The sequence below is a fragment of the Eumetopias jubatus genome, unplaced genomic scaffold (assembly GCF_037043125.1).
Source record: "Eumetopias jubatus isolate StellerSeaLion01/CBP00866 unplaced genomic scaffold, mEumJub1_p1.0 scaffold_5, whole genome shotgun sequence".
Classification (NCBI taxonomy): Eukaryota; Metazoa; Chordata; class Mammalia; order Carnivora; family Otariidae; genus Eumetopias; species Eumetopias jubatus.
Genome location: NW_028274811.1, coordinates 124,571,132 through 124,594,003, shown reverse-complemented (window position 1 = coordinate 124,594,003; position 22,872 = coordinate 124,571,132). Strand labels below are relative to the sequence as shown.

The following is a 22,872-nucleotide window of genomic DNA, read 5'->3' as shown; positions in this document are numbered from 1 at the left end:
GTTAGTTGAGGAGGGTTCAAAGCAGATGAAGAGGAGCAGTTTGTAGGTCTGTCCTTAAGGACTGCTTTTCATTTGCAGAGCTATATATGTAAGTAACAGGTACATAGGCAGAGAAGAGCCCACCTGCTCAGATTCCCTCAAATAGCTCAACATGGATGAACATGCAGTGGCTCTCAAAGCCTCTAAACCAGGTACAGTTACACTGACAAGGGTAGTGTTGTAGATTTTTTTTTTTTTTTTGAGCACTTCCTTACTTTCTGATACCATAAGATGTGCCAGAGTCATCTTTGTTTTTCTTCCCATAGTCCTGGAATCAATTGCTCCTTCAAGGCGCCTAGGTTTCTTTTGCTGGAGAACGATGTTTAGAAACCAAGACATTGATGCTAGACGTGCCTGTAGCTACTGAAATATCATTGCTTCTAGATCCTCCTTTAGGTCTTCTGAGCTGACAGAACTTGGAAATACATACATGTATACTAACCACGCCTCATCACACACACACACGTATGTACACACACACACACACACACACACACATCTCTGTATTTACATTTTAAAAACTGTGAGTTTATACTGATGCCTCTGATTTCAATCCTATACCTCTGGTTTCATTTTACCTTTCTCCTTCCTGTATTTTTAACTTCTTTCTCCAGTAATGAAAAACCCAGCTCTCATTACTGACAATATATTTACTTATTTATTCACTTCTAGTATGCATATAAAGTGGTTTCAGAATTGCCTACCTAGACACCTGTGAGAAACATTTTCCCTAACTAGGATTTCCCTATCTGCATTTGTGTAGGTTTTGTTTTTTTGTTGTTGTTGTTTTTATTTTGATTTGTTTTTGTCCTTTTAGCCTTACAGTATGTGGTGAAGAGACTGTTTTTCGCAGTTACTTGGGTGAGATATTTTCTTCTCCACTCCTGTCAGGGTGGTTATGTAATCCATCTGAAATGCAGTTAGGGTCATTTGTTAGTGTACATTCCTTTTTTGGATTTCCCCTATGTTCTATTTATTTTGGAGGTATGTGTAGGGTGTGCGAAATATTACTCTAGTGCTAGGAGTCAGGGCCTTAAAAAAGACTTGTTCTTCCTCTCTGCTCCCTCATTTCCATATCCTGCGTCTTTCGGTCCCTTCCCCACTCACCCCCACAGGTAGCCTATCTCTTTAGTTTCTGGTTCTCCTGTAGGTCTCTTGTACAAATGAACAGATTTGTGAGTATTTTCTTCTACTCTCTCCTTTACATGAAGGATTGCATAATATACCCTTTTGGGCTTTGCTTTTTTTCACCTAGGATTATGCCCTAGAAATCATTCTACATCAGGTCATAGTGCTCCTTCTCATTCTTTTTCACTGCTGCATAGTAGTCCACTGTATGGACATATCATATTTTATTCAACCACTCTCCTATGAGTGGATATTTAGGTTCCAGTATTTTGCAATTTCTAACAGTGCTATAGTAAATAAACTCGTGTGTATGTATTTTTGTATCTTTGGAGGTGTATTCACGTTTTTTCTTGATGTCTTCATATATTATTAAAGTTTTCAATTATGAGAAAGCTGGACTCTGATCACTTTTCAGAACATTAACATGCTGGAAAAAAAAATCACTTATGAACCAACTCAACAGACATGCTATACCAGTATCAGTTCTTTTTGTTTTAAAGATTTTTGTTTTTTGACAGAGAGAGACAGCGAGAGAGGGAACACAAGCAGGGGGAGTGGGAGAGGGAGAAGCAGGCTTCCCACCGAGCACAGAGCCCGATGTGGGGCTTGATCCCAGGACTCCGGGATCATGACCCGAGCTGAAGGCAGATGCTTAACCAACTGAGACACCCAGGCACCCCCCAGTATCAGTTCTCTATCTGCTAATCATTATGAGTTACTTTGCATAAAAGAAAAACACACTGTTTTAGCTTGGGTTCCTTAGCAGTAGATCCTGAGAAAAAGATTCATATAAAGGTGCTTTTAGGAAGCTTTATTATTAGGATGCCTATTAGGAGGCATCCATAGAGAAAACCAATAGGGGAGTGGAGAAGTGTAATGAAGCCAAATAAGGTGTATCAAGCAAAGTCTGAGGGAGGTCCACTTTGGCTCAGTCTACAGGGTAACCCTGGAGACCCTGGTCAGAGGCATGGTAACTGGAGTACTTATACTCCAGGATCTGTTGATTTTTGCTAATGGCTAGAGGTCGGGTTGGGGGAGACATTCCCAGGTACTTCCAGCTTTCCAGGGCTTTAGCAACCTGCTGACAGCCCTCTGACAAAGCGAGATAGCTGCTGCAGTTGTGAGTGAAAGCACCCCACACAAAAATGCTAAAGAGATTTGCGGGCCTCTGGTGGGGAGCGCTGCATCCTCTGCGGTCCATGTAGCGGAACAGACTTGGCTCCATAACGTCAGTGGTGGTTGTTCACAGTGTGTACTAATAACCAGTCGGTACAGATGGAACATCTCTGAACAATTAGTTGGATAGTATTACAACAGCTAAGAGGGTCATATCAAGGCTGGCCAGCTAACTAGTGTGCATTTAGCCTTCTTTTGTATGGAATTTGCGTGTGTATGAACTAATGTATGTCAACACATCACTGGCAGTCAGATAAGCTTATAGATTATGCCTCTGTTGACACTTCTGTTTTTAATGGAGTCATTATTTTCTATTACTATTAGGGGTTTTTTTATACTTAAAGAAACTTGTTTAGAAACATACAAAAAATTAGCTGAGGAAATAAGAAGAAACAGAGCCATGTTTTAAAATTTGCTAAACATAGTGAGCATCATTTGGAGAAAAATTTGGCACTATCTATACAAATTTAAAATGCAAATACCCTTTGACTTGGCAATTCTATTTCCAGAAGTTTTGCACATGTAGGAAAATATGTATGTCCAAAGATATTAAGTTCAGTATTGTTTATGAAAGCAAAAGACTGAAAACAATATAAATGTGCTTCAATGGGGTATTGTTTTAGAAAAGTATAACACATCCATATAATTAACGATAACAAGAAAATACAAAGAATGAGCTACATACATATGGATGGATATGTCCCAGTTTCCTTAAGTAGAAAACTGACCAACAAGCAAAGACAGAAACCAGCCTGCAAAACATGCTGTGTGTATACCTGTGTTTTTACACAGTGGATGTCCCTACACATATATCTGATCATTTATACACAGACTCCCTCTGGGAGGAAATACAAGAAATGTGCGTCGTGGGTATCTTTTAAGTAGGAGAACAAAGGAGTGGGGAGGGGTGCGGGGTGGAGGGGCGTGAAGTGAAAGGGGCCCTCAAAGTTCTGTAGTCTGCCCATTAGTGCTGCTGGATTTTTTTCACTGTGCATGTAGTCCTTAAAATCTCAGACATGAAAATCACATATGATGTTAAAGTTAGATCCTTCATCAAAATAATTAGTTGTTAGAAATTAGAATAATAGCTTAGAAGTTCTAAGGCCAGCTTCCTGGCCTGGGTTCTAGCAAGGACTTACTATCCAGTAGGTTCTAAAAGTTATCTTCTCAATGTCTCATTTTCTTCAATGGTAAGTAAGGTCTTTGACACCTTCCTATAAATTATATATTGTTAATATCACTCAAAAATCAGTATTATTTCAGTATTTATGGAAATACTTCAGTAATTTACTTTGCATGTAAACACACACAAACCTATTTGGAGCAGTTTGCTATCAAATGTATTTTAATGTAATCAGATTTAGGAATTTTTTCTTTCTTTGGTTTTATTTTAGTTAGGAAGGCCACCGCATTCACGATAATTCTTCAGCTTCTCCCGTCTTTCCATTAATGTCCTTTTTTTCTAGAGTTAAATCTTTTATTCACCTGAAATTATTTTAGTGAAGGGAGTGAGAAAGGCATATTCATTTCCGGTGGCCCCTGGAACAAATTACCACAAACATGGTGGCCTGAAAAACAGAAATGAATTCTCTCACAGTTCTAGAGTCCAGAAGTCTGAAATGAAGGTGTCACGGGGAGCCACACTCCGTACAGAGGCTCTAGGGGAAATTTGTTCCAGGCCTCTGCTGACTTCCAGAGTTTGCCTGCTAGCTTGGCTCCGAGTCACGTTGCCCCAGGCTCTTCCCAGTCCTCGCTTTGCCTAGTGCTTTCTGTTGGTCTCCTCTTCTCTCTTACAAGGATACCCAGGATGTCATTTGGGGCCCACCCAAGATAATCTAGGATTATCTCCTCATCTTAAAATCCTTAGTCACATTTGCAAAGACTTTTTTTCCAAAATAAGGCCATATTCACAGCTTCTAGGGATTTGAGGTAGATATTTCAGCTACCACAGTAGAGCTCCAATTTAATTTTTTCCTCTTGGTTAACCAGTTGCTGTAACACTTTTTAATTGGATAATCTAGTTTTCCTCATTGAATTGAAATCATATCATTACACACACTGCACTTCCATATGAATTTAAACCCATTTATGGGCTCTCTGTTGTGCTCTATGATTTGGTCTATTCAAGGAGCAGTATCAGACTGTTTTCATTGTTTTAGGGCTGCCTGTTCTCATTCTTCTTCTTAGTAAAACTTTTCTGTTTTTGCAGGTTTCCATGACTTGAAGCTATGTAGTAAACCCCCCTCCCCAAATTCTTGGTGATATTTGTATTGGAATTGAGTTAATGTATATATTAACTTAGATTGAGTTTTACAATACTGGTTCTTTTAAACCAAGAGCAGGGTACGTCTTTCTATTCAGGCACATCTCTTTATCTCTCAATAGTATTTTTAAGTGTTCTTTATATAGATCTTTCACGTTTTCTTTTAATTTTGTTTCTAGTTATTTTCTCTTTCTGTGCCATTGTAAGTGGAATCTTTTCTTCTGCTGAATTTATAACTCCTGTGTATATGGAAATGCTGTGTGGCCACATATATGTGTGTTATTATTGTGTATATACGTAGTTGTTTTATATACAGCTATTTACCCTGTTTTCCTGTTGTTTTCAATTAATTATTTACTCAGTTTGCTTGTAGTTTCCAGGCATAAAATTATATCATATGCAAATAGTGATAATACCTCATCCTTTCTAATTATTTTAATTTAAAAATTTTTTTATTTGAGTTTAGAGGACAAACAATGTTACATTACTTTCAGGTGTGCAACTTAGTGATTTGGCAAGTTTATACATTATACTCTGTTCACCACAAGTGTAGCTCCCCTCAGTCCTTTTACATCACTGTTACAATATCATTGACTATATTCCTCATGCTGTGCCTTTTATTCTGGTGACATATTCATTCCATAACTGGAAGCCTATGTCTTCCACTCCCCTTCACCCATTTTTCCCAAACCCCACCCCCTTCCCCTGTGGCAACCATCAATTTGTTCTCTGTATTTATAGGTCTGATTCTGTTTTTTATTTGTTTATTCATTGTAGGGTTTTTTTTGTTGTTGTTGTTTTTGGGTTTTTTTAGATTCCACTGGTGAGTGCAATCCTACAGTATTTGTCTTTCTCTGACTAACTTAGTTCACTTAGCATAATACCATCCAGGTCCATCATGTTGTCTCAAATGCCATGAACTTATCCCTTTTAATGGCTGTGTAATACTTCACTGTGTGTATGTATATCTCACATCTTTCTTATTCATTTTTCTATTGATAGACATTTAGATTGCTCCGTATCTTGGCTATTGTAATTAATGCTGCAGTAAACATAGGGGTGCATATAATCTTTCCAAATTAGTGTTTTTGTTTTCTTTGGGCAAATTACCCAATAGTGGAATTATTGGATCACATGGCATTTCTATTTTTAATTTTTTGAGGACCCTCCATACTGTTTTTCACAGTGGCTGTACCAGTTTACATTCCCACCAATAGTGTATGAGGTTTTCTTTTTCTCTACATCCATGCCAATACTTGTTGTTTCTTGTGTGTTTGATTTTAGTCATTCTGACAAGCGTGAGGTGATATCTCATTGTGGTTTTTGAGTTGCATTTCCCTGATGATTAGTCTGTTGGCCATCTGTATGTCTTCTTTGGAAAAATGTCTATTCGGGTCCTCTGCCCATTTTTTAATCAGATTGTTGGGGGGAGGCATTTGGTGTTGAATTGTGTAAGTTCTTTATATACTTTTAATACTAACCCTTTCTTGGATATGTCATTTGCAAATATCTTCTATTCAGTAGGTTGTCATTTAGTTTTGTTGATGGTTTCCTTTGCTGTGCAGAAGCTTTTTATTTTGATGTAGTTCTACTCATTTATTTTTGTTTTTGTTTCCCTTGCCTCAGGAGACACATCTAGAAAAATGTTGTTACGGCCGATGTCAGAGAAATTACTGCCTGTATTCTCTTTTAGAAATTTTGTGGTTTCAGGTCTCACATTTAGATCTTTAATCCATTTTGAGGGTTTTCTGTGTGTATGGTGTGAGAAAGGGGTCCAGTGTTCCTTTTTTGCATGTAACTGTCCAGTTTTTTTTTAGCACCATTTATTGAAGACACTGTCTTTTCCCCATTGCATATTCTTGCCTCCTTTGTCATAGATTGTTTAAGCATTAAAGTTTGGGTTTATTTTTGGGCTCTCTATTCTGTTCTATTAAACTGTGTGTCTTTTTTGTGCCAGTAACATATTGTTTTGATTACTACAGCTTTGTGGTATGTCTTAAAATCTGGTATTGTGATACCTCCAGTTTTGTTCTTTTTTCTTGGGATTGCTTTGGAAATTCGGGGTCTTTTGTGGTTCCATCTAGATTGGTGAAAAATGTTGTTGGTATTTTGATAGGGATTGCATTGAATTGCTTTGGATAATATGGACTTTTTAATAATGTTTGTTCTTCCAATCCATGAGCATGGAATATCTTCCCATTTGTTTGTGTCTTCAGTTTCTTTAAGTTTTTGGAGTACAGTCTTCTACCTCTTTGGTAAAGCTTATTTCTAAGTATTCTTTTTGGTGCAATCATAAGTGGTATTGTTTTCTTAATTTCTCTTTCTGCTACTTTATTATTAGTGTGTAGAAACACTACTGATTTCTGGGTATTAATTTTGTATACTACAACTTTACTGAATTCATTTATTACTTCTAGTAGTTTTTTGTTGGGGTCTTTAGGATTTTTTTATGTATAGTATCATGTCATCTGCCAATGGTGATGGTTTAACTTCTTTGCCATTATGGATGCCTCATTTCTTTTTCTTGACTTAATTATCTCTAGGACTTCTAGTACTGTGTTGAATAAAAGTGGCAAGACTGGACATCCTTGTCTTATTCCTGATCTTAGAGAGAAAGCTCTCAGTTTTCACCACTGAATGTGATGTTAGCTGTGGGTTTTTCATATATGGACATTAAAATGCTGAGGTATGTTCCCTCTAACCCCACTTTGTTGAGAGTTTTTATCATGAATAGATGTTGCCCAGTTTTTGTACTAGTTGTCTTATCTAGTTGTATTGGCTAACACTGCCAGAACAATATTAAATAATTTCATGATAGCAGACATCTTTTTCTTAATTTGAACTTTAAAGGAGTGACTCCATTAGGTTAAATCAGGTAATTGCCCTTTTCGTAGGTGAAAAAAAGTCAAATATCGGCAATTTCATGTTGTTCAATTCAATGATATTTCTCCATAAAGCATGATTTTTGAAAACTCATACATACAAGATGTTAAGGATGAATCCATATCTTTCTCTCCTATTTTTTCAATAACAATTTATTGAACACCTACTATAGGTCAGGTACCGTTCTAGGTTATGGGGATATAGTAGTTTTTAGGGAGATTATATTCAAGTTGGCAGAGACAGGCAATAAATAAGTCCCTAAATTTTAGATGATAGCTAGTGCAAAGAATAAAACTAAAATAGGGATGAGTGGATGTAGAGTAACTGGGGGAAGAAAAGGTTACTATTTTTTAGATAAGATGATCGGGGTAAAACCTCTGCTTTGTGATTTTTGACTTGAATGAAATGAAGGAGTGAGCCATGTTGATATCCAAGGGAAGAGCATCCCATGCAAATAAACACCATACAAAGACCAGAGGCATGTTCATCTGAAATAGATGCTGAATTTTATTGGATTCATTTATTGTATTTCTGTGAAAGTGATCATATGACTTTTCTACTTTGATCAATGAATATGATGAAGTATATTATTGGATTTCCTCATATTGAATTATCCTCACATCTTTGGTATGACCCTCACATAGTTATGGTTTATTCTTTGTCCTGTGTCAGACTGGCTTCAGAAAAATTTTATATGCTTTTCTATATATACTCTCAAACTGTTTTGAATACCATTTAATCTATCTACTTTGTAAAGATTTGATAGAATTCACCCGTGAAACAGTCAAAACCTGGTGCTTTTGTGGAGGACAGGGTAAATAGTGATTTCTTAATTTCTCTGTTTTCCATCCCCTCATGGTAAATAATTTGGATTTTCCAACTCTTCTGAGTCTGCTCAGTAATTAATATTTCCTGGGGATTCATTCATCCAGATTTTCAGCTTTCTTTAAATAGGATTACTTGAAGTGGAAGTTCTTTTTTTGTTGGTGAGCATTAACAAAAGGTATTTTCCTGCATTATAGGTAATTTAGTTATATTTACAGTTGAATAATGTGCTAGCTTAAGTATCAGCTCTGCCAAATGGGGAGAACAGGTAATGTCATGTCTTTTACCCTGCATGTGAGGAGACTGAAGCTTGCGGTCGACAGTGAGTGCGGCTAGCACTGTACTTCCGCTCTCTCTGTCCCTCATCCAGTGAGCTTTTCAGAGGACTGCGCTCTCTGTGAATATATGCCTTGCTGCTGCTTTTTCCTCCCATCTCCTTCCTTCCACCCAACTTTGTCACCTTCCATTTATTGCATACTAACTAAGTTCATGGCACTAGCTGTGGCATGTGATTTGTTAGCCAGGATTGCAGTGCTATTTCTCCTGCGTTCACCTGCTAGAGTATACTGTTTACTGCCAAGTGGCAAAGTCTTCGAAGGGAAGCTAATATTTAAAAGGATGTTTTCGTAAAGGTCACTGTAATTGAGAATGTGTGTCTGGTTGTTTTTCTTCACTGCAATTGACTTGTGTCAGTGATGAAATGAAGATTTACTGTATCTCACTTTCTCACAGAAAAGCCCAATTAAACATTACATAAATCTCCCTGCTTGCACATGACATATACTCACCTTTGTTCTCCAGTGATGCTAACGAAGAGTCTTTAAACACTTCACCTGTGCCGATTGAGGACTCGAGTTTCATTCCTGGCACTAGCAGTGTAACAGCCATGGAAGTTTTAAAACACAGCAGGATCACAGAGGCCTCTTGTTCAGCCACACATGGTCAGATTCAATTACAGTTTCTTGTTAAAAGAAGTGGCTGTGGAGGGAGGGAAGAGGAGCTGGCTGGAGAGTGGGCAGGATATAGATCCAGAATGCTATTAGCTTACACATCAGACAGAGATGGACGTGTGTGGGAGCCTGGCCCCTGGCCAGCAGCCTGCCAGCCTGACAGCTCTGTCAGCCATGGTCACTTTTCTTGCCAGATAAGCTGCCATTATTGCTGGTTCCATCGATTTAGTTTTCAGTGTGCGTGTCTTGTCAGGTACAGGATGCTTGGATATATGTGTGTGTATTAAAATATCATTCCCATCTATAAAGGATCCATTTAAAGTCATGTTGAATTAGTAGGCAGTATTTAAAGAGGTCATTGCTTGAGTGAGTAAAGGTTTGTATATTATTTTTGCCAAGAAGAGACATAAATCCACAGAGGAACGTGTTAACTTTTCCCCTGAGTTATAGTTAGGTGACTGATCGTCCCTGTCCACCATGTTCCTGTGTAGAGGCCAGTGTTTCTCAGAGTGGTTTTGTGGACTGCCTCCTGTCGGAGTCCAGGGTGGAAGTAGGGGGTTAAAAATGCAGATTTCTAGACTGCACCTCAGACCAACTCAGATTCTGTGAGCTTGGAGCTGGAAATCTGCAACTTAAGAACTTTCCCAGGTGCGGGACGCCTGGGTGGCTCAGTCGGGTAAGCAGCTGCCTTTGGCCTGGGTCATGATCCCAGGGTCCTGGGATCGAGTCCCACATCCAGCTCCTTCCTCAGCAGGGAGCCTGCTTCTCCCTCTCTCTCCTCTGCTTGTGTTCTCTCTGTCAAATAAAAAAAAAAAGTTTCCCAGGTGATTATTTTGTGCACTAATAAATAAACCACAAATAAACCACAAATGATTTACCCCTAGAAAATTAAAATGTACAGAATAGATTATGCTGAAGAAACAGATTATTTATATAACAAATAATTTCCCCCGGTATTTTTTTTTTTAAATAGAAAGGTGCTGTGTTGTATTTAATATAGAAATTATTTTACCAAATGTATTATTCTACATAAAACTTTTTGAAAACATACTTTTTATATGAAGTGAGGAATACGTGATAGCCAAAGCAAAGGGTATAATAATAATAATAATAATGACACTTTTATTATACTTACACTGTGTCAGCCTTGTTTAAGAACTTTATATATATTATTCATTTAATCTTCACAACAGCCCTGTGAAGGAAGCAGTATTATTGTCCCCATTTTACAGATGAGGAAGTTGAGGCTTATAACTTGACCAAAGCCACGCAGGTAGCAGGCGGCAGAATTGGGATTTGAATGCAGGCAGTCTGGCTTCGGAGTCAAGCTTCTGCTCTTGACGACTATAGTGTACTGCTTATCATCACAGAGCAGCTGGTGGCAGTTTTTTAAAAAATTTAAGTACTAGTGAAGCTGAAAAGACTACCGTGTGAGCCAGCATGGCAGAGCCGAATGCTAGACTAAGAATCAGAAGTTCCGGGGTGTCGTTCCGCCATGCGCTTCGCTGACATGGCCGGAGGCTGTTTCCGGTGAGTGAATGTGTGGAGAGAGCGGGGCCACGGTCACGGGAACACCCGGTTGTGTGGCTGGGCGGCTGCAGGCCTGTGTACTCTCCAAAGATTTTATCCTTCTAACTTGTTTAACCGTTTGGTGATAAGGCAGGTAATGGTGTGATTTTAGAGGGTTCTTTTTGTTTTCCTTTTCTGCTCTTTACTCTTTTTGTTTCCCATTTCCACAGGTTTCATGTTTGTCCCTTTTTCTACCCTCACCCAGGCTTTGAACTCACACACCCGGCATTATGAGTTAGTGTGCCCACTTTAATGAGTCCGAGATATGTTTATCTGTTTTCCAAAATATTATGTGTTCATTTTTTGAAGAAAACAGAACATTATCTAGAAACATCATGTTGTGTCTCATCTTCCTATTCATCCCTAATATTTAAAAAAAAAAATTATCTTTGATTAGTTCTTCACCAGAAAGAAGGGCCCATTTCAAGTGGAATCTTTTGGTCAAGCCCTTTATTTAATCTTAATAATTCTGCAATTGTGACGACTGGGTCACAGTTCATCTGGACCACATTCATTCTAACAGGGTTAACAAGTGTGTCAGATTGTCAAGTCATGGCTATAATTGACTTTGGCTTTGAGGTTTTCCTTCATAATAAACAATGGGCCCTGAGCCAAAAAAGCTTGTGGTTTATACTCACATACTGATGATTGAATATTACAAGTGATTTCTCCTCACTCATTCTGTGACCCTGGAACTGGCTTTATGCTTTTTGAATGAATCATATCATATCAGAAGAATATCCATAATTAAAAAGATTGTGACCTGTGCACTTTCCACTGCAGCTGAAAACATTCTGAGATTCTTCTGTGGCCTGAGCACTAAAAAGGGAGTGTAGAGGGCCTAGGTTAGAGCTTAGTCAGAAGAGAGAAGACAGCCCTGCTGACAGTTTGAATCTTTCGCACAAACAGTGCACCCCAGAAATGTCCTCATACAATATTACAGGGGAATCTTTATTCATTACTGACTTTTCTACATAAAATTCCTCTGGATGGAAACACTGAAGGTGGGACTCAGTTTTTGTTGGACTTCTGACATTTTTCCATTAACGCACAGTTGCTGGGAAAGACTCGCTTTGTACAAATACGTCTGAGAATTCAGTTTAAAAAATGTCCCAAGGGGAAAATTATTCAGCATGTAGTATCATCTAAACAGAATTGATAGATTTGAGAAAGACGTTTGCTTAAACTTTTATCTTCGCTTCATGAAATATTAACTATTAGCAAATGCAGAGTTTACTGAAGCTAAAACAAAATGAAACAAAAAACCTTTTGGCTCTTCTCTGATTATAATGGTTCATAACAATAACCATGTTGATATGTAATCTGTTCTTTTCTTGGTAATTCTAGTAAACAAGTTGACATATATAGTCAAGTGAAAAATGTTTACTATTCACCAAGTGAGTTAATCAAACTGGAAAACAAGTTTCACAACCAGCCTTCTGTAAGTTTAAGTTTTCAGTTAACACTTAGAAAAATGGGTTAGTGTGGGCCATAAACCAGTAAATTAGATAGTATGGATAAAGCTGATTTCAATAAGGTGGGTTACTCTGTTAGTCCTCAGTGAGGTTTACCGTGTCCCTACTGACCTGTTGAGCAACCGCAGTGATTATACCCTTGGCTGAATGGAATGTTCCCCTTACCTCGTTTTCCTTCATGTCAGTCTCTTTAAAGGCTTTTGTTTTGGGCAACTGACATAAATCTTCCATGAGGCTGGAAGTTTGAGTTGGCAACTTCCTGTCACTTGAAAAAGCAGGTATAGAATCCTGGAGGAACTGATTAAATAGAAGACGGGAGTGGGTCAGAAAAGGAAATACTTTCTCAAGGTGGTGAAATATATCTCTTGCTCATTTTTATTTATATGTGTTATTTCCTAAGTTCAGTTATTTCCATGTGTTCAGTGCCCATTTGGTTTGGTTTGTTTTTCTCTTCCTTATGGAAGCACCCAACAAAGTCTGTGTTAAAATCAGTGTGCAAATTCTGTTTCTTCAAGCAGCCCAGAAAGGAATCCACTTTTGTGGCCGGTGGCAATGTCAGTAGAGACTTGGAGTATTTTGTTGTTGTTTATTTGTTGGTTTCCTATTGGTTTTAAAAGCGGGGACTTCTGGACCAACTTTTAAGTGTTTTCAAATCCATTAGCTTTTTTTTTTGCATGTGTCATTTTACTCCTGCTTGGCATTGTTGATTTATTTTTATAGTAGTTATCTATGTCAAGGGCAAATTAGGCCATCCCCCAGGGAAGAAATCTTTTGGTTCTATTCCTAACTCTGCCTAATCATCTCTGTTTCTCATTGTCTTAAAAAGTAGTGACTGCAGAAATCCATTTTAAATGCCCCAGATAATCTGAATTTAATTTTTTTGGAGGGGTCTTTCTCATATATGAGTTTCCAAATTGTTTCAAAAGAATAACTGCTGGAAATAAATTTAAAAACAACAGGTGCTGAAAAGAAAGAATAGCTGCAAGATTTAAAGCTGTAATTCTCTCACTTTGCTTCTGTAAAATGCTGGCATTCTCTAGACTAGACGGAGGTGTTCAGTGTGCGCAAGTCAAATGCTCTTTTTGGAGGAAACTGGTCTTTATTCAGCAAACCACATATAGCTCTTATGAAGGTTCTGGATGGTGCTGTGAGAACATTGGTATTGGGGGCAGGATGGATTGGAACACGGGAAACTTCTCTCTGTGGGCCACATCTCCCTTTACCTGCTCATGCCTCACTCCCAGGGATTAAAGACTGCTCTTTCAGGGGTGGGCCTGTGAGAGTACGGCCTCAAACCCCATTCTTTCACCCAGTCTTTGGTGGCATCATCCAGGGCAGGCTTCTTCCAAGGTGAGAAGTACTTTCCTACAGTTAAAGGAAGCTCGTCATGTGTCAAAGTTGATGTTAAGAAGACAGACTTTACTCCACAGCCTGGTTTCAGAGCCCTGCTTTACTGCCTTCTTTTCCCAGCTGGGAGGGAAGGTGTTCCCACAGGTGCTGCTCAGTGCGCTCTACCAACTGGTGCTCATGAGGGAAGTGTAGGAACTGAGAGTAAGCATGCAGGAAATTGTAGAGCAATTTGATACATTTTTGGAATCTAATTAAAATTTGGCTTTGCACTTTGCAGTCTTTTAATTTTTCTAGAAATATAGTATTTGTCTGCAAGGAATTGGAAATTAGAAAACAAAGCCTGGCCTTGCACCACAGATGGTTTGAGAAGCGCTGCTCTAGGCAGGGCCCCAGATTGGAGGTTAAGGCCTTCTCCAGGGTGCCTCCTATTTACTCTAGTAGCAGGTTCATTATTCCTTATTCCCAAGTCCAAGAGTCTGGTTCTTCTTTTTTTAATAAAAAAATTTTTTTTTAATGTTGGTAAAATATACATAACCTAAAATTTACCCTCTTAACCATTTTTAAGTGTACATTTCAGTCCTGTTAAGTACATTCACTTTGTTGTGCAGCCAATCTTCAGAACTCTTCTCATCTTGCCAAACTAAAACTCTATACTCACTAAACAAGAGCTCTTCCTTTCCTCCTCTGTCTAGTCCCTGGCAACCACCATTCTGCTTTCTGTCTCATGGGTATGACTCTCTTGGTACCGCATATAAGTGGAATGACACAATATATGTCTTCTTGTGACTGGCCTATTTCACTTAGCATAATGTCCTTAAGGTTCATCTATGTAGCATTGGCCAGAATTTCTTTCCTTTTTAAGGCAGAATAAAACTTCGTTGTACGTATCACCACATTTTATCTGTTCTTCTATCCACGATACTTAGGTTGCTTCTACCTTCTGACTATTCTGAGTAATGTTGCATTGAACATGGGTGTACAAATATTTCTTTTAAGACCCCACTTTTGATTCTTTTGGGCATATTTCCTGAAGTGGAATTGCTAGGTCACATGGTAATTTTATTTTTAACTTTTTGAGGAACTACTGTGTTGTTTTCCATAGAGGCTGCACCATTTTACATTCCTACCATCACTGCTCAAGGGTTCAGTTTCTCCACATCCTTGTCAATACTTGTTATTTTGTTGGGTTTTGTTTGTTTGTTTTTGTTTGATAGTAGCCATCCTGGTGGGTGTGAGGTGTTATCTCATTGTGGTTTTGATCTGCATTTCCTTAATGCTTACCAATGTTGAACATCTTTTTATGTGCTTGTTAGTCTTTTGCTGTCTTCTTTGGAGAAATATCTATTGAAGCCCTTTGCCTTAAAAGTGTTTTTAACTGGTTGTTTGGGTTTTTTTATTGTTGTTTTTGTTGTTATTGTTGAGTTGTAGGACTTCTTTATATATTCTAGGTATTAATCCCTTACAAAATAGATGATTAGCAAATATTTTCTCCCTTTTCATAGGTTGCCTTTTCAGTCTGTTGATTGTATCCACTGATACACAGGTTTTAAATTTGATGTAGTTCAATTTACCTGGGTTTCTTTTGTGCTTATGCTTTTGGTGTCCTATCAAAGAAATCATTGCCATATCCAATGTCATAAAGCTTTTCCATGGTATTTTATAGTTTTTGCTCTAGGTTTAGGTCTTTGATCCATTTTGAGTTAATTTTTGCATATGGTATAAGGTAAGGGTCCAGTTTTATTTATTGCTTTTGGTACAATTTTGCCAGCACCATTTTTTGAAAGGAGCCTACTTCTTACACTCAGGTATTTCCTCCCTGGCCAATAAAATGAAAGACAAAGTGGTAAACAAGCACTGCTGGGAAAATTTGGACACTAGCTTCTCCTTGGGGGAAGGAGAGCCTGGCTGTTTGAAAGCTAAATGTCATGATTTCATGTTGCATATATATAAATATGGCTATTTTGCTGGCAACATTGTTATTAGTTCAAAAACTGAAATTTAAAATACTAAATTTTGTGGAGTTCCTCAAAGAGACCATTCTACCTTCCAAACAATCATATCCCCTAAGTTAAGATACCTGGAGAGGACAAAGGAAACTGTTGTGATCTGGTAATTCAGCCTGACGGTCTAAGTGATCCTGATGTAAAAGTTTACTCAGTGAATTTTTCTGAGTTTAGGGCTGGGGGAAAAGGTATCTCCTTTGAAAACTAATACATTTCCTTTGTCTTTGCCTTGGCTACTAGGAAATTGAATGTTGTATTATTATGTCTACCCTTCTACTTACTCATTTTGATTTTCTTTATAAGTCCATTTTATTGAGGTATAATTTATGTATAATAAAATGCAAAATGCACCCATTTCAAGTCTTGACAAATGTATACACCTATGTAATCACTTCAGTCAAGATTATGGAACATTTCCATCCCCCCAAAACATTCCCCATGCCTCCTCACAATCATTACTCCCTTTCTCCCCTCTGTGAAATAGTTCCATTCATTCTGAGCCCTTCCAGTTAGCCACCAACTTGCAAAAAATACTTTTGGGAAGTAGGTAGAATATGAGAGCAATTACTTAAATGAAATAGCCTTTTTAAGCTCTAGGTTCTGTTCTTCCTGTGATCTGTCATTTAATTTCTTTTTTTATATCCAAAAAAGTAACATTAAAATTTCTTAGTACTTACGTCTCATTGCAACTAACATTGATGAACTGGTGTCTTTTTTTTTTTTTAATTTAATTTTATTATGTTATGTTAGTCACCATATAATACATCATTAGTTTTGTTTTTTGTTTTTGTTTTTGTTTTTGTTTTTTTTTGATGTAGTGATCCCCAGTTTGAGCTGGTGTCTTATGATGCATTGCCAGATATGGTAACAAGACCATGTTATTTTTTTCTCTTTAGAAATTAAACATCTAATTCATAGGATTTTTAAACCAAATTGTTCCCATATTGGTTTGTCCGTATCTCAGCGGTCCACGTATTTGCCAGAAGATGAAATATGTAATGAGCACCAGTTGCCCTACTGTTGCATGTTAGAGAGCTGGGGTCGGGGGAAGAGGGGCGGGGCTGCTTTCTAGTAACTCAGCAACTCATGACCTATGAAAATCTGCAGCTGCGTTTGGAAATGTTAGAGCTGTGACCTGTTTGTAGATGTCATAACAGTGTCTTGAAGTGACAAGAATTTCAACTGACTGGATTGTGTATGGGGACACCTTGGGCTGCAGGTAGGTGTGTGGGTCACTAGAGAGACAGGAGTTTTGACTAACCTATGCATGAGGAATTCCAGTACATGGCTTGCATCAGAGCACCATCAGGGTGAATGTGGGTGGTTTATACTTCTTCCCAGGATAATAAAGAGACAGCAACAAGTAACATAAAGTTTTAACCCTGTTTTCACTTGTCAAAGAAAAGGAATGGTTGTTGTCATTATTTTAACATTCTGGAATTACCTTGATATAATGAATTGAATTCAAGATGAAGATGTGAGTTAAAATATATCTTTAGATATAGGGGTTTTAATATTTCCTTGTAATGTGTGCAGCCACTCTGGAAAACAGTAATGGAGGAGGTTCCTCAAAAAAGTTAAAAACAGAACTACCCTACAATCCAGCAATTGCACTACTAGGTATTTACCCAAAGGATACAAAAATACAGATTCGAAGGGACACATGCACCCTGATGCTCATAACAGCATTATCAATAATAGCCAAACTATGGAAAGAGCCCAAATGTCCATCGACTGATGAATGGATAAAGATGTGGTGTGTATATATATATATATATATATAATGGAATATTACTCAGCCATCAGAAAGAATGAAATCTTGCCATTTGCAATGACGTGGATGGAGCTAGAGAGTATTACGCTAAGTGACCTAAGTCAGTTAGAGAAAGACAGATACCATATGATTTCACTCATATGTGGAATTTAAGACACAAAACAGATGAACCTATGAGAAAGGGGAAAAAAAGGAGAGGGCAAACCATAAGAGACTCTTAGTGATAGAGAACTATCGCTGAGGGTTAATGGAGGGGGGTAGGGGGATGGGCTAAATGGGGGATGGGCATTAAGGAGGGCACTTGTGATGAGCACTGGGTGTTATATGTAAGTGATGAATCACTGAATTCTCCTGAAACCAAAAAAATAAGAAAGCTTTCAAGAAATATTTCCTCGTAATGTGATAGAGCTGTTTTTAAAAGGGAATCAGCAGTAGCATAACCAAAAGGAGCATAAATTATAACCATTTCACATATTCTTGAAATTATTTTCTGTGTGAATGGTGTAAAAAGGAAAGTCATTGAACCAGGTATGTTTACAAAGCCCAGAACATCCTAACGCAAAGATTGCTTTTGAGGCACCGTGTGCCAATATTACAACAATGGTAGTCAGTGACATATCCTAAAATGCTTGACATTTCCATGCACTGAACTGGGTTTTGGGGTGGAGAGAATGTCCCATCTGTTTGCTCTGTTGTTTTATTTTTGCTGGCAGCGCTCAAGTTACTCTATATGTTATCTGTTATTTTAGACTCATTAAATAAGAAAGCGATTATCTCAAATTCTCCTGTTCCTGTGCATCATAATCACATGTATTTGGACTACTTTATTGTCTAGGAACAATGCAGAGAGCTGTGAATAAAGATCATGTGTGTTCTTGTGTGGTGACCATAACTTGAACTCCCAAACAGTCCCAGTTATCCTGAGTTTGAATAGAGGGTGGTTATGAATATACAAGATTTTACCGAATTTGATGTATTTTCATTTTATTTAAGAAAAGGACAGCATACATAGTCTGCCACAGAAGGAAATCTGTAAGAGAATCTTTGGCTCTTTTGATGAACAAAATCAAATTTCTGTTATCCTTTTCTTTGCCAGAAGTTTAATGATTGATATTTAATAATTGAGATGTAGTTGATTCCCAGATGTGCTTCCACTTGATAAAAGTAGCAAAGTCTAATATCTAATAAACACTTGCTGACTAAATTTTTCCTCTTTTCATTAACTTTCTTTTAGGACTCAACCCAAAACCATGTTTGCCCAAGTTGAATCTGATGATGAGGAAGCAAAGAATGAGCCAGAATGGAAAAAGCGTAAAATTTGAAGACTCTCACATGAGAGCTGTTTGCATGAGGGGAAGTGATGTTGGACAGTTTTTTTTTTTTTTAATGAAATAAAAAATACATTTTTATGAACAGCTTTGTAGTTTGCATTATTGAACCTTTCAAAAGATTGGTAGCTACCCTTCACTAAAATTGTGCTTATATTTTCTTAACTACAACTATGAATCTGTATTATAAATAAATAAGAAACAGATTCTTAGCCTATTACCAAGTAGTTTAGGAACTTTATTCAACAATTATTGGTCTTGTACAGAGTCTTACAATGTTGAGGGAGGGAAATGTACATTGAAATGGACATGTGTCTTGAGCAATTCTAGGAGCGTAATATGGAAATAGACATCAAAAGTTTCATATTTCTGTATAATTTCACAATAGTTGTTTACATGATTATAAATAATTAGTCTGAGTTCAGGCTAAAAGCATTGCCGTACTAGGAAAGAACATGTATCTGATTATCCTTAAAGAGCAGAATACAGTGTTTAGGATTTAGGAAGCAGGATTTGAAGTCAGACCCATGTGGATTCAAACCTTGGCTCTGCTCTTTACTGTCTCGGTCACCTTGGGAGTTACTAAACTTCTGTCTTCTAGCCTCAGATGATGATAGCACCACCCTCATAGGTTTGTTACAGGATTAGATGAGATACTCCTTGGATAGCGTTTGGTGTAGTACCTGGCATGTGATAAATATACACCATTTCCTATTTTAAAATAGAGCTAATGATATCTACTTTGCCTGATTTTTATCACTGTTAAATTGGAAAAATATGGAAATGCTTTGTACCTATAATTAGAAGACATTAAAACATCATTCTAAAAGACCCTTGTGCTTTTGTGACTAGAAAACTAAAACAAAAGTTGGCAGTTTGCCCAAAGTAGTAATGAGTCAATAGAAATAAAATTCTGTGGACTGCTTTCACACAGACCTCGGGTAATAATATTGCATGTCAAATAGTCCCCACTAGAAAATTCAGGAATTTTTAATCCTCTTGCCTTTTTCCCTCCTGCTCTCATTTGTCCTGGTGAATTAAATAATTCTAAAAATGAATGATGACCCAAAATGTGTGTTGGAAAGTTGCAGTCCTCACATACCCACCCCCTCCCAAAAAAATCTTTTTTACCAAGATCACAGGTACACAGCCTTCCTGCCCCTGCAGTTCTGGGGTGGGTGGCAGTGGGCATTCCTCTATAAATAAATCCTAAAATCCTTCATTCTTGTCATCTACTCTCTGTTCTTTTCCTCTTCCACCCCCATCTTCATTCTGTTCCCCTTCCCTCATTACCTATAAGCTAATAAGAACTAACTTTTGCTATGTGCCTAGTTTCTGATGGCTTCTATTCTGAGTTCTTTACCTGCAATAGCTCATTTAATCTTCACAAAAGCCCCATGAGTAGGTAAAATTGCTATACCCATTTTACAGACAAAAGAGATTCAAGAAGTCAATCTATCTCAGATTATAGTTAGGAAGGCCTGTACGAAGACACCCAAGATTTCTAAGCATCAGTAATTAACAAACTGCCCCAAGTTTCCTATTCCTGTTGAAGTATACTTCATTCAAAATCAATTACAGACCAATATTTTGTTCCAAGTGCTTAGGATTTGTAAATTTACGGTTTCTTGGATAAAATTTACTGAAAGCATCTCTTACTTTTTTCCTGTCTTAACATAAACATTGCACCATATGGAAGTATTCGTCTTGCACAGCCAAAAGTTGTTGTGGAGGGTTGGAGGGAGGAATAAAAACTTGATCATAGTGGTCTTGGCGGAACCTGCTAGGATAGAAGGGAAGAGAAAGACAGATTTAGCACGAAGGTGATTTTCTCATTGTTACCCACAACACAAGTGGCCCTTTTCAGGCTTGAGATGATCTATCTCACTTGAGAATTTGATACAAAATTATTTTTCCACACAAGATTGGCAAAAGACACATAGGATTTCCGTATCAATTTTGGTGAAAAAGGACCTCAGAACCAGGACTGGACGAATAGTGGGTGCACATTGGACCTGTAGTCCCATCACCAGGGTAGAATCTCCAGTTGGTATTCCCCAGACCCTCACACTCCCCACGCCCTTCGGGCCTCCTTATTTTACCCCATACAAAGTTACGTTCCTTATCTCGGTCAACTGCGTTTCTATTTGCTCAAATAAGGGACCTGGAAGTCATAATAATGACTCCTCCCTTACCCCCCCCACCTCATGTAAACATTTGCCAGTTTCCATCCATGCCATCTGCTGACCATCTTCTATTTGACCTTCACCTCTTTCCCTGCTGCCCCTGCTAGAATTTAGTCCCTTTTATCCCTCACCAGGACCTCCCAGGAGCCTCCCTCCCAACTAATCTCCCTGTTTTTCATTTGGTCTTCATCAAATCCATCTTTTATTCTGCCAACAGACTTAGCTTTCTAAAACTAAAACCCATCATTTCATCCCTCTGTGTAGAGCCTTCCGGAGTGTCTGTGTCAGTAGTTTGAACCCATTTGTGTGGTGCTTAGGATGCCCACATTTGGCCTCTCCCCATCTTTCCAGCTTTAACTCCTGCTGATCTTGCACATGCATCTCAGTTCCAGCACTCTGAACCTGGGAAGTACCATGTGCTTTGCACCTCAGTGCCTTTGCACATACTGTCCCTACTTCTTTCCTTGTCTGCCTATTTGTTTTTGAATATGAGGATCCGGGGCGCCTGGGTGGCTCTGTCAGTTAAGTGTCTGCCTTCAGCTCAGGTCGTGATCCCAGACTCTTGGGATCAAGTCCAGCATCAGGCTCTCTGCTCAGCGGGGAGTCTGCTTCCCCCTCTCCTATTCCCCCTGCTCATGTTCTCTCTCTTTCACTCTCTCTCTCTCAAATAAATAAAATCTTTAAAAAAAATGAATATGAGGATCAATGTCACCTTTCCTGAGCAGCCTTCCGTGACCCACCCTGGCAGACAGTTAGTTGCTCCCTCCTCTGCGCCTGTGGTTGCTTACATACCTCTATGCTATGGCCTTATATGTTCATTGTAAGTGTATGTGTGTGTGGCTTGTGGGCTTGAGTGTGTTTCTGCCACTGGAATGTAGGGTGTAAAAACTAAAGCACACTGGGTTCTGTGAATGTTCAATGAATTTGTTTAATGTGTAAAAGGAGCCATATTTTATTCACATTTGTATTCCTAGCCCTTAGCCCCAAGAAAGGGTTAACAATTAAATATTTGGCAGAGGGAAAGAGAGAAACAGGGAAGGGTAAGGAAAGGATGGAAAGAGAATGAGGTGTGAAAAGGTGTTTCTGCCTCACCAGTGGGAAGGAAGATCATTAATACAGAAGCTCGGGCTATATCTGGGCTGCTTGGCTTTTCTCTGTTGGGGTTTATTGACTATTGTGATGGCTCAAGGAGGAAACAGGATTGTAAACAGTTGCCTGTGTTGTAGCTGGCATGGCCTAAAAGCCCTAAGCCATCATGACATCCTCAGGCACTCCCCTCCTATCCTGAATCACCAAAGATCTGAGATATCTCTAGCTTGGGGGTTCTTAACCTAAGCAGGGTGTCTGTGAATGCCCCAAAGTATGCAGTGCACTTTGCTTATGATCATGAGCATCTTTCCGTAGGGAGGATCCACAGCATTAATTAAAATTCTGGGTTATTGGGTGTTGCTAGCAGCTCTTTCATCTCCCAAGAGGACTGGGTAAATTGGACCATCCAGTTTTGAAAATCAAGATATAACTGTCACACACATTCACATACGCACAAGATACCAAACAGAACAAACTAAACCCAAACTGCTAACACACTGGCTCTTGTTTAGTCTTAGGCAGTTGATCTTGTTGCTTTGTAGTCAGACCTAAATTTTTGTTCTTTAAAGATGATTAGCCTTCTGTCCCATTAGCAGCTAAAGAGATGAGCTTTATGATTCCCTGAAGGCAGCATCCAAAGGTAAGTGCTGCTTTATGTGATCTAAGAGTGAATATTATGAGATTGGAGCCAATTTGAGAAAAGCTTTCAGGAATCGATATTACTATTTCAGGCATCTGTGAGCCCTTCAGTGTTTAATAACCAATGAATCAGATTTTGTAGGAGATAAGGAGGGTAACCAGATGCCTGCTTAGATGTGTACATCTAACCTGGGT

General features: G+C 38.3%; 1 protein-coding gene across 3 annotated transcripts in view; it reads left to right on the top strand.

Moving 5' to 3' along the window:
- WDR70 (WD repeat domain 70) overlaps positions 1 to 18,798 on the top strand; it is a 290,485-nt gene extending 271,687 nt beyond the window's left edge. For all 3 annotated transcript variants that reach the window (XM_028098034.2, XM_088023519.1, XM_088023520.1), the window contains one exon: positions 18,670 to 18,798. In XM_028098034.2, the coding sequence (XP_027953835.1) occupies positions 18,670 to 18,757 (88 nt within the window). In that variant the 3' untranslated portion in view covers positions 18,758 to 18,798. The remainder of the gene's footprint in view (positions 1 to 18,669) is intronic.
- Positions 18,799 to 22,872: the final 4,074 nt, after the last annotated feature.